The sequence below is a fragment of the Wyeomyia smithii genome, chromosome 3 (assembly GCF_029784165.1).
Source record: "Wyeomyia smithii strain HCP4-BCI-WySm-NY-G18 chromosome 3, ASM2978416v1, whole genome shotgun sequence".
NCBI lineage: Eukaryota > Metazoa > Arthropoda > Insecta > Diptera > Culicidae > Wyeomyia > Wyeomyia smithii.
This window is the reverse complement of record NC_073696.1, coordinates 95,431,363-95,443,674: the sequence shown is the minus strand read 5'-3', so window position 1 is coordinate 95,443,674 and position 12,312 is coordinate 95,431,363. Positions and strand designations below refer to the sequence as shown.

The window sequence follows — 12,312 nt, the reverse complement described above, 5'->3', positions numbered from 1 at the left end:
ACTTGTAAAGTACGCTACTAATATCCTATAATATCTGTTTTCGTATATAAATACGATTGCACTTCTTTAGAAGTATTAGTAACAGTTTGCATTTTGTGAAGATAAATAAAGTGAAAATGGAATACACCAAACCCAAGTGCTGTAAACCCTTTCCTGATCATCGGTGCTCATCAAGTTTACGTAAATTAAACGAAGTGGCGGAGATACCATCAATCGTATCATCATATTCTCAAGAGAGAATTCAAAAAGAATACTCCAGAACACAGAAAATTGAGTTATTCAACAAAGGCCTAGCTGGAATTAACGTTTCACCGATATCACTGGCAAAGCTCAATCAGGAAAAATATCGTAAAAAAGTATCTGAACATTATTGATGGTATAAGAAAAAACATTTTCGATTTTGATGCTGAAGATGACCTGGATTTATTGAAACGTAAAGCGAGAGACTTCGACGAGATGATTTTGCAGTTAAAAGAAAAATTTACTGCGTCCGAATGCTCGAGGGAAGATAAAGTAAGAATACTTTCGGTTCTACCGAAATCTTGGAACCAACAAACGGTAACAGAAAAGTTTGAAACAACGGAATACATTGTGAAACAGGCTGGGCGCATATCAGAGGTTAGTGGAATATTGGCTATTCCTGTCGTGAGGCTTGGACATGGATTGCCCCTGGAAGTAAAAAACGAGGTATTGCAGTTTTACCAGGTCCAGGTGACCAGGTCAGTAGAGCCATGCCAGGGCAAAGGGACTACGTTTCAGTGAGAAAAGATGGTAAGCGACAGCATGTGCAAAAGCGACTCTCAATGAATTCAATTCGTGAGGCTTACGTTTATTTTACAGATATCAGCAAAACTGATATTAAGTTGACTTCTTTGTAAATTACTTGGAAGCTCAGGATCTTATTTGTGTTTGTACTGATTACGAGAATACTGAATTGATGATACACAGTCTAAAGAAATATTCATTCCAAAATGATTCTAAATTTTACTTTGAACAACTATTATGTAGCTCAACTACACGATCCAAATATTGTTATCTCCGCAAATGTGAACATTGCCCAAGCCGTTTAGATTTTGAAAACAGTTTTTTTTAAAGAACTTGAGGAACGTTGTGTGAGAGAAATACCTTTCGAACAGTTGATTGCAACATCTGATGTAATATAGAGACACTTGTGAAATCAATTGATGAATTTGTATCTTGTTTTTGTGAAAAGTTGGAAAAGTTTATAACCCACGATCACATAAAAACTCAACAGTCGACTTACATGAGAGAAGCAAAAAATAATTTGAAAGATGGTGAAGTTGTTATAGTGTGTGATTTCTCAGAGCTCTTTTCTTGAGAGCCGTTCGCCCAATCGTCTTGTTGTCAAAGAATGAAGTGTATATTTTTGATCAAGCATTCCAATGAACGTATGGTTTTTGCTGGAGAACCACGGACAAATTAAGAAAAACGTGTATTTTCCTAAATTTTAATAATTTTTCGAGCTTTAATTAGAAATAACTCGAAAACCAATGCCTTTAGAATGTTAACTACTAAGAGCTTTTTGATTTAAAATGATTCTCTGCATCTTTTGAAATCATCAGAATAATTTTTTTTTGAAAAATGTTTGGTTTTGAATTTTTATAAAAAAATCAATCCACCATAAAAAAAATATTTTTCATTTCTCCATCCTGGACTTTTTTTTTAAAGTTGCGTTTTAACGTCAAGTTTATTTAAAAAAAAAACTAAAAAAACACCTCTTTTTTTTTAAATTGAAATTTAAAGTTTATTTTTAATTTTTTACGGTCAAAAAATTTTTTTTGTACAGTGTATAATTTTTTAGTGATGCATTTTTAATTCCCTACAACTCATTCTGAGACAGTTTTTCTATAAAACCAACGGTTTCTGGACTACAATGCTTAGAATAAAACCTATGCCAAAAGACATACGCCCTTTTAGAATGTAACTTATGGGAGTAAAAAATCTCTTCATCTGTGAAAAATGCTCAGTTTGCTAAGCCAAATACATGTGCAAAGTTTCATTCAAATCAAAAATGGTTTGTTCCTCCGTGTGTTTTGGCTATTTACTTGGGACGATGACATTCGCCATAAATTCTGTCTGCGGTTATAAATAAAACAAACGAGACTTCACGATGACGGCGGCTAATTTAGACCGTCGCTCCCGTCAAAAGACACGCCCCACTCGCCGTTGATTGGCTGACACTGATCGTACTACTCACATTTTAATGATCTGCTGATTAACAATTTTCTTCTTTTGTTGTTTCATTTCCTTTTCACTCACCAATTTAGCCTATTGCATTCCGACTTCGGCGGCAACCGAAACTGACGACGAAAATGACTCTGAATGGGACGAAGACGAAGAATCGTCCGAAGCGGATGACGACGGGCGAGTCTACAAGAATCCGCGGAATTCGCCCTCGACCGAGTGTCCCCGGGACGAGGAACAGGCAACGCTGTTGGTAAGGGTTTTATCGGCTGCATTTGCTGAGTCACCATCACTGCGCGAACGTACGAAGATGCGTACTCCAATTTAACTATTTTTACTTTAGGGACAAAAATGTTTACGAAAATGCTCGTCGGATGAAGACTGCAAGAGCAAGAAGAAAAAATGTCTCTGCGATGGTGCCTGTGGTATGTCTTGCATCAAGCCGGATCGCGAATGTCCCTCGCTAGAACAGCCACCGACGGGTGCCGTCACGGTGTCTGGCAATCATTTCGGGTCACGGGCCGTCTATACCTGCCCGCACGGGTACCACGTGGTAGGATTACAAAGTCGTCTATGCCAAGCGGACGGGACTTGGGCTGGAAGTGAACCGATCTGTAAACAGAACAGTGAGTATTTATTTCGGTTGTGTGTTTATTTTTAGTGTACGAGTTTTTTGTTTGATCTCCTCAGTCTACTGTCTGCAGCCACCGCTTATTGAACACGCTCGACACTCGGCACTTCCGGAACAAGCGACATTCGACTTGGACTCAACCGTGCAGTACCATTGCCATAATGGTTACGCCACTGCCGGCTTTCCGAGGGCTAAATGCCTTGCGGTTGATGGGCAAGCTAGCTGGTACGGGCCTGATATTTCTTGTGAACGTACGCTTTGACTAGTTTTAAGTTAAAAAAAAAAAAAAATACATGAAAATGATTTTAGCTCGATCGTGTGGTCAACCGACCGATCCAGCGCATGGCTGGCATTCCGGGGAGAGTTACACGTTTGGCGGAAAAGTGACCTATCACTGTGGCGAGGGATATGAACTGGTCGGTAAAACTGAACGATACTGCCAGGCTGATGGCTCCTGGACACCCAAGGAGCTTCCCACCTGTGTTTGTGAGTATTATTTTCGTAAAAAACCCTGATGTGCTAGTTGTACGGAGGTTGAATGATTAGAAGCAGTCTAGAGGGATATATTTTATACGCGTGGTCTACGTAGTCCTGGAGCTTGATATGAAAAATATTGTAGAGTATTATAAGAACTATACATGAGTGAGGCTACAATGTATTATAATCGTTAGTGTATACCTATACTTTCTTTCGTTCACGCTTGATAACTAATATGTTAGTATTGAATATAATTTGCATTTGAATTTGGTCTACACACTTCAAGACATTTGAAGTCCTTAACTGAAGTTTTAGGAACCAATGAAACGGCGAAAGGAATATTTGGTCAATAGCTTCTTGTAATACCCTCACAAAACTCAAATATTAGACTAAGTAAGAGCTTTACCTTGGTGAAACATTTGTAATGAGACCTGTTTTCAATGATTTTCCTAAAAACTTCAGAGATTTCAAATTTAAAATATTGTAAAACAAATAACAAACAAAAATTTGTTATCATATTTTTCACGAGGTTAAATGTTGTTGCTTCTTTACGGGAACAATTTGACTGACAAATCCCCATCACTGAAATTTAAAAAAAATGTTTTGATCTAGGATCGTGATCAAAATTTCCTTAAAAATTCTAAGAAATTATTCGTTACATAGAAATAAGAAAATTTGAACTTATGGTCTGATTTCAAAATGGGTACCAAAGCGAGCTCCAATATTGATTTTTGACGAGTTTTTCTTGAGATATCGGAAAAATAAACTTTAAAGAAAAGTATTTAAGGCCAAATTGTAGATGATATTGGCATAAAAAAACGTTGCTGAAGACACTTTTCTCCTAACGTTTGAGGACACTTTGGTGATATAACGACACTTTTCTTCTAACGCCCGAGACACTTTGGTGACATAACGTTCCATATTAGGCTAGTCCTTAGAATTAGATTCTATTGAAAAGAATCTAAAAAACTGTAGCATTTAGAAGACAGTATTTCAGCATTTATTTGTATACCATCAAAACCTTGTAGAAGACACATAAAAGATAGTTTCTACACAGACCGAGTTACTGCCACAATTTATAGAAAATATCATACTTCACTATCACAAATAAGCAGAAACTAGCTGACGAAATCTGCATAGGACAAATTAATCATAATCACACTACGAAATTGATAGAAACGTTGGTCCCTTTTATTATCTTCATCGACTTATATGCAATTCGAAAGTCATATTTTTCTTAAAAATATGATTTGTTTAGAAACTATTTTTTGTGTCTTTTACAAAGTTTTGTAGCAAGTTTTGCTGCAGCTTTTCAGATATTTTAGAATATCTAGTTCTAAGGACTAGTCTAAAATAAAGCGTTATATCTCCAAAACAAAAAGGGTTCGAAGAAAAGTGTTCTCAACAAAGTTTCTTGTGACAATATTATCTACAACTTTGCTGAAGACAACATCTCTCTAAGGTGTAAGACTAAAAAGTTAGATATAACAGTGACCCTACAGGTAGAATTCCGAATTTAAACTTGATGTCAATCTTTGTGGCTTTTTATATACAAAATATCTCCTAGAGATAGTATGACAATAAAACCACTATTTGAAAAATAAATATAATAAGTTCACGATTTTGAGCTCATTTTTTGGCAACAATACAGTCTGTGTAAAAGCTATCTTTTTTGTGTCTTCTACAAAGTTGTGTGTTTAGATTGTATACAAATATATATCGAGCATTGTTGCCCCCTAAATGCTACAGTTTTTCAGATACTTGAAAATATCTAATTCTATGGACTAGTCTAATACAAAACGTTATATGGTGGTTATATCTCCAAAACAAGGAAATTTCGAAAAAAAGTGATTTCAGCAAAGTTTTTGTGACAAAATTATCTACAGCTTCACTGAAGATAACATCTCTCTAAAGTGTAAGACTAAAAAGTTAGATATTACAGTGACACTACAGGAGAAGTTCCGAATTCAACCCTCTAGTGCCCAGATCCACCTTTAGACACGCTTCAGTTGAACCTCTAAAAAGCTTCAATAAAAACTTAAGAAATGTTAATCTTTAGATTTATTGTGATTTACTGAGGTCCGTCTAAAAAATAACTTGGGCACTAGAGGGTTAAACTTTATGCTAATCGTTTAAGCTCTTTATATACTGAATATAAAATACTAAAAAACCAGTATTTGAAAAATAAATGAAAAATATATACGATTTTGAGCTAATTTTTTGCAATAACTCGGTCTGTGTAGAAGATATCTGTCTCGTGTCTTCTACAAAGTTGTGTATTCCGATGATATTCCAGTATATGCTGCACATTGTAGCCTTCTAAATGCTACAGCTTTTCAGATTAAAAAAATATCTAATTGTAAAGACTAGTCAAATATGAGGCGGGATATCTCCAAAACAAGAAGAGTTCAAAGAAATGTGTCGTCAGCAAAGTTTTTTGTGACAATATTATCTACAACTTTACTGAAGATATTATCTATCTAAAGTATAAGACTGAAAAAATAGATATTGCAGCGACATTCGCGGTGAAGTTCCGAGCTAAAACTTGTCATTCTCTGAGGCATTTTATATACTAAACAACTTCTGATGATAGTATGTCAATAAAACCAGCATTTGGACACTAAATGAAAAAGTTCTCACTTTTGAGCTCTCGTACCACTGCACAATAGTCCAGAAACCAAAATTAAGGGGGAAATTTAGGTCTAGAGCTCTATATTAATATTTTAGAGAAAAACTTTCTTCTACAAAGTTGTTACCTATGGTAAAACGCTTATTAAAAAATTATCAAAAATTAGGGTGACCAAAATTTTCAATGCAATCAAGTATCTAATTTTTTATCTTTGTAGTTAGAAGAAAAATTTATTCTGCAATGTTATAGTTCAATTAATTTTAAGTAACTTTGTAGAAAAAAAATTCTCTATCTTTGAAAACAACCGATTTATATTGAAAAAAAAAAACACATTTCGCGCTCTAACGTCTTTTTATTTCAAGTTTCACCTCAAAACTATCTTTAAACGACTTTTAGAGCTTTTTAAGAGAAACAATTTGCAATGTTGATGTCGTGAATATCTCAATTCTACACAAAGTTATTAATGTTTTTCATAAAAAATATGCGTTTTTTATTTGTTTGTCATTCTTTTTGGGGCAAACATAAGAATTACCTCTTGATCTCATTTTGAAGGGCATACTTGACTCTATAAATGGAGGAATTTTTAAAAATATTTTATTTATTTTAATTTGAGTAAATTCAATTTACAAACATGAAAAAAAAAACTCAATAATTTTATATATCGCCAAAGCACGCAGATTTATTTTTTGGTATTTTTTTCCTATAACTGGAAATAATTACCTTTAATTTGATCCAAGAAGATTGAAAATCGATCAACTAGTTCATAAGTTATGATGTTTTTTAATTAAATACAACGAGCACAATCGTTTCTTCTGGTCACCCTTTTTCGAAGTTGGTCACGCAAAGTGCTCCAATTGTGCTCAAAATCGCAGGGATAAGTATATGTTGAAAATAATCAAACCCGTATTTTTTCATTGGGTTGTTAGGGGGACTTGCTCCGAAATAGGGTGACCATAAAAACGGCTAAATTCGATGTATATTATTTAAAAAAATTAAAAACTTTTGAACCAGTTGATCGATTTTCGATCCTTTCTGGATCAAATTGAAGGTAATTACTTTTAGTTATAAGAAAAAATACCAAAAAAATTAATCTGGGTGCTTTTACATGCATAATGTATGAAATTATTGAAATTTTTGTCATGTTTTTAAATTGAATTTACTCAAATCCAAAAATTAACATATTTTTAAGAATTCCTCAATTTATCAAGTATGCCCTTCAAAATGAGACCAAGCGATATTTTTTTATGTTTGCCCCAAAAAGAATGACAAACAAATAAGAAACGCATATTTTTTATGAAAAACATTAATAACTTTGTGTAGAATTGAGATATTTACGATATCAGCATTGCAAATTGTTTCTCTTAAAAAGCTGTAAAAGTCGTTTAAAGACAGTTTTGAGGTGAAACTTGAAATAAAAAAAAAGTTAGAGCGCGAAATGTGTTTCTTCAATATAAATCGGTTGTTTTCAAAAATAGAGAAAAACTTTTTTTACAAAATTGCTTGAAATTAATTGAGCTTTAACATTATAGAGCAAATTTTTCTTCTATCTACAAAGATAAAAAAGTGAGATACTTGATTGCATTGAAAATTTTGGTCACCCTGATTTTTGATAATTTTTGAATAAGCGTTTTATCAAATGTAACGACTTTTTAGAAGAATGTTTTCCATAAATAATGCAATAGAGCTCTAAATCCAAATTTTCCCCTAAATTTGGTTTCTGGACCATTGTGCACTGTGCAATAGCGGAGATGTCCACGAATGTACCCTTGTTTGGAGATAAATTTATTAGGAAATCAAGATGAAATTGGAACAAAATTGATTGAACTCTTGTCATTTATGAATAATAAATTTTAATATTTTGAGACTGACTGCACATTGTTTATTTTAACTTGAGTATAATTTATAATTTAAGGAATTGAAAAAAAGAGAATTCTTTTCGCGGAAAGAGAGTTCACTTTCGAGTAGAAATTTGACGCTTTGCCGAAGATTTTTATCACGCGTTTCAATTCTATAGATCATAGCGAGTCCAGAGAATTATTTTTAAAACTTTTGCTTTCCAAATTTGAGTGTTCTGCGTTCGCAAATAATAACGAACCAATAGAAAAATCAACAAGACGTGACGAAAAATCAAAACGTTTCTAATCATTCAACCTCACCTTTTCCTGTTCCATCGAGAATAAACCGACCCAACGATATCTTTCCATCCTAAGCCGCTCCAATTGTTGAGTAAAGTCCTGAATTTGGTGTTTTGGGAAATATATATTGATATCATCATCGAAATGTTCCGCTAGCCAACCGGGCGGGAACCAAACCTAAATGTAAGGGGCTTCAAATGCATTGTTGTGACGCTTGTGGATGAACCAAAACTATTTCACACACTCTCGTGAAAAGAAATATGCGTAGCTGTAGCCTAGTTCTCAAATCAGAACAAAACAAAACATAGCATTCCTCTATTCAAGAATAATTGAAATTCCTATAGAAATCGATAGTACTCTAGAGATATTGACTGTAAGTATTTTTGGAGCGTGGACCGATGGATCCATGCAAAGCAGAAGACTTATTTTCTCCAGCACAATTGTTACAGAAAGCTGAAGCCCGCCTGCTGCAAATTCTATCGTTAGCTATTTAGTCTAGAACGTACATGAAAATTGTATGCAAATGTGACATTTACTTGTGGAATAAAGTCATTGCCGCAATCTCTAATACCTGTTTCATTTTCATTTTGTTTTCCTCCGGCTCGTCTTTGCTCGATTGGCTCTCGTCAACTTTCGACTATTTTCTTAGTTTCTTCTAGAAACTGATGCGAATGTGAAATAAAAACAAAATGTATACGAAACCTAAGGTCGGAATGTAACTGAAGAGAAGAAGAATGCAAAATGAATAACGTCGGCGAGTATTAGCGATTAGCGGTGGTGGTTTTGTTTGAAGTGGGTGGCCAGAGGGCCTTTTTGCTATAAAGGATTTTATAAAGTTTAAGATTAATTAGGATATCCGGGCTGAGGAAAGTTTGGTCTATTAGAACAAAAATCAAGGTTTCTATGTTGTGCATTTTGCAATCTTCTTCTCTGTGTTCTGTGTTTGTCTTTTTCTTCACTATCACAATCCACTCTGAAAAGGGAACCTCTGGGAGGCAAAACTGTACATGGGAGATATATACTGATATCTGTTTCAGTGGTTACTTCGGTGCAATGTCCTTCACCCGAGAATCCTCGAAATGGTAAAGCGATTTACACGAGTACTTCGTACAATTCGGTGGTCAGCTACGAGTGTCGCTACGGTTACACACTGGTAGGCGAGAGCTCACGACGTTGTGGTGCTGATAAGCGATGGACGGGAGCTTTACCCGCCTGCAAAGGTTACCGAATAGATTAGAGCGTATAATTATTAGAATTCACAGTGAATTTCTATTGCAGAAATCAACTGCGGCCACCCTGGAACGCTGTATAATGGCTGGCTGGAGAACATCGAAAGCGGAACTGGTTTGGGTGCCAGCATCATATTTCGTTGTCATCCGGAAATGCTACTGGTTGGCAACACGTCTTCGGTTTGCCAGATAGACGGACGGTGGCGATATCCGTTGCCACAGTGCCTGGCGCCTTGTGTCGTTCCTTCGATTTCGCAGGGACAGGTAATCCCGATTGAGTTTGATATGGACGTAAACGCAACGACGATTGTTCCCACCAGCGGCAGTAGCTCAAAGGTAAAACACGGAACAGTTCTGGAAGTTATCTGTGATGAACACTACGAGTTTCCATTTTCGTCACTATCGCCTCCAACTTGCAACAACGGAACCTGGAGCGTCATTCCAAGGTGCGCTCCGGCGAGATGCAAGACGATGCCAAAGCCGCCCAAGTTTGGTATGGTTTTAGCCCCGAAAACGGAACATGGTATGCGAGCAAGATTCAAGTGTAAGGACGGGTATAACTTGACCGCACCGGGTGGCAAAGAGTTGACAAATCCTAATGATTACGTGCTTATCTGTTCTTTCGGCAACTGGACCGGAGAAACTCCACAGTGTCAGGAAGTTTACTGCGCCTTTCCGGGTTACATTCCCAACGGAAAAGTTCTGCTTGTTGGTAACATGGGTCTGTACGATTACAGACCCTACGTGCGCAAGGTGATTAACAACAAGCAGATAATGTACGAGTGTGACAAAGGTTACGTGATTGATATTGGTCCACCTGGTGCCACGTGTATCGGTGGAAAATGGAGTCCTCGCGAACTACCCACATGTATCCCTGGTCAGCATCCCAGGTTGCGATGGAATAGACGTCGTAGATCAATAGATTTGAGATTACGCTTCAGTAGATCTAATCATATCAAACAACACTATCGCTACTTGAAACGTAAACTGGAAGAGCATGAAAAATATAACAGAATGTACCCAGCGGAGGAGTATAATCATGGTATCGTCAAAAGAGACATGCCATCATACAGAGGACAGTTACCGCACAAAAAACATTTCAATTTTGATGACTTTCAAAAATTCAGAGCGAAGCGCAGCATCGAAGCGAATCGCAACAGTTTTCTCCGAAACGCCTTCCAATCGGCAATGATTCGCCAACGTCGTGATTTATCCGACGTAGAAAAGGCCTACAACAAGTACTACGAGCGGATTAAGGCCAAGTACCGCAAGTACGTGCAGAACCTGCTGGGTTACAATAAAATGCGACCACTGCAGGAGAGTCACAAGATCCACGTACAGGATGGGAGATGGTACACAACGGACCCAGAATCGGTCTCGCGCAACCGAGTGGTTCACAAGGCACGAATCGGAACTAACGACTTCGAGGATGAATTCACAACGAAAGAAGCGAAATCGGCGAAGGCCAAAATCAACAAACCCCGCCAGAAAACGAAAACACAGGCTCCGATCGTCGTGCCGAATATCAACGAAAAGTCGACCTACAAGTACGATTTCTATGACCTTTCGGAGGGTAACACCTCTAATCAGCTCGCGCAGAATGACATATATTCGAACTACTTTCCACCCCCAATGACTGGTAGATATCATACCAGCTGGGAGTTCGCTTCAGAGGTGGTTCCAAAAATACAAGGACGATCAGAGGATAACAATCGTCTGTACGCAACTTATTCGTTGCACCAAAATCGCACGGACAAGAAACCAATATCTACCGCAGCGTTAATGGAACAGTTGCACTCTCAAATAATTCGCAAAAAACGGGACACCAAGGAAGTTTCGGTTTTATCGACGGAAGACACTCGCCAACGGGGTCAAAAGGCCAACAGAAAGAACGCCGGTGGCGTTGTTAATCAGACGGACGCTTCCGGGCCCGATGGTACGGATCCGGCCAAAAAAATAAAGTTCAAAGGACCTTGTGAACCGCTGGCTAGTGAAAGTTACGCACAGCTGGAGATCGTCCGGCCCGGTAAGGATCCTATCGAAACGTTCGGGCCAGGAACAATCATTCGAGTCACCTGCAGTAAGGGATACGTATCCAATATGGTCAGTCCGAACGCAACATCCAAGTGTGTCCGGAGAAGATGGAAACCCATCAAACCGACCTGCAGTATGAGTTAGTATTATTTTTAGGCTACTCGTAATCTTTTCGGTTGGTAACTCTAGTGTAGAATCCGTTTCAGAGCCTTGCTTCGTGCCGTCGACTGAACACGGGAAGTACTATTCCGCTCCAGTTGACATGGTAACGATGGATGCTGTGAAACCCACAACCGCTGCTCTGACGCCTATGGAAACGATCGATAATGGGCAGATGATTTCTTTTCAGTGCGATCAGGGTTACAATACGCAGGGTCCATCGAATTTACGCTGCTGGAATGGCGAATGGGCTGCGAGTACGTTACCGGAATGCCTACCAGCACCATGCGTTCTACCCCAGATCATGCATACAATGTATCAAGGAGGTTACCGTGCTGGACTTACCATTGCACATGGTAGTTCGGTAATGATACAATGTGAAAGCGGAATGGGAAATATCGCTCCAGTACAAATGGGTAGGTACATTACTATAACTGGAAAAGATTGATATCAATAATCATTTTAATTCAATAGATTGCGCCCTCGGCTCGATTACACCGGAAACGGTAAACTGTGGCTACGTTGCATCTCGCAAGTCTAGGGACGACGACAGTAGTTCGGTCATAGTGCTAGACGGCAGTAACGTAACATCGGCAGAGGATGAAAACGATGGTAGAGACTGTGGACCACCGGGGAAGATCCACGGTTCGCTGGTGTACAAAAACGGTGAACAAATCGACGATAGCGAGGAAGGTTTTCCATCGGGGACGGAAATCGCATTCGATTGCATAGCGAGCATAACTGGTGAACAGACGACTTGGAAAATTATCTGCGAGGATGGGCAGTGGATTGGACGTTCAATGAATTGCGGTA

At 37.8% G+C, this 12,312-nt stretch overlaps 1 protein-coding gene across 3 annotated transcripts in view; it reads left to right on the top strand.

The window, feature by feature from the left end:
• Nucleotides 1-12,312, top strand: part of LOC129733320 (protein lev-9) — a 45,423-nt gene that overhangs the window by 16,095 nt on the left and 17,016 nt on the right. Inside the window, exons 2-9 of one of the 3 annotated variants that reach the window (XM_055695105.1) lie at nt 2,289-2,458; nt 2,549-2,831; nt 2,896-3,087; nt 3,146-3,322; nt 9,115-9,297; nt 9,356-11,479; nt 11,547-11,915; nt 11,974-12,309. In XM_055695105.1, coding sequence (XP_055551080.1) covers nt 2,289-2,458; nt 2,549-2,831; nt 2,896-3,087; nt 3,146-3,322; nt 9,115-9,297; nt 9,356-11,479; nt 11,547-11,915; nt 11,974-12,309 — 3,834 coding nt within the window. Of the gene's footprint in view, nt 1-2,288; nt 2,459-2,548; nt 2,832-2,895; nt 3,088-3,145; nt 3,323-8,152; nt 8,388-9,114; nt 9,298-9,355; nt 11,480-11,534; nt 11,916-11,973; nt 12,310-12,312 lie in introns of those variants that run through there. The other 2 variants (XM_055695104.1, XM_055695106.1) reach the window with 2 other exon arrangements.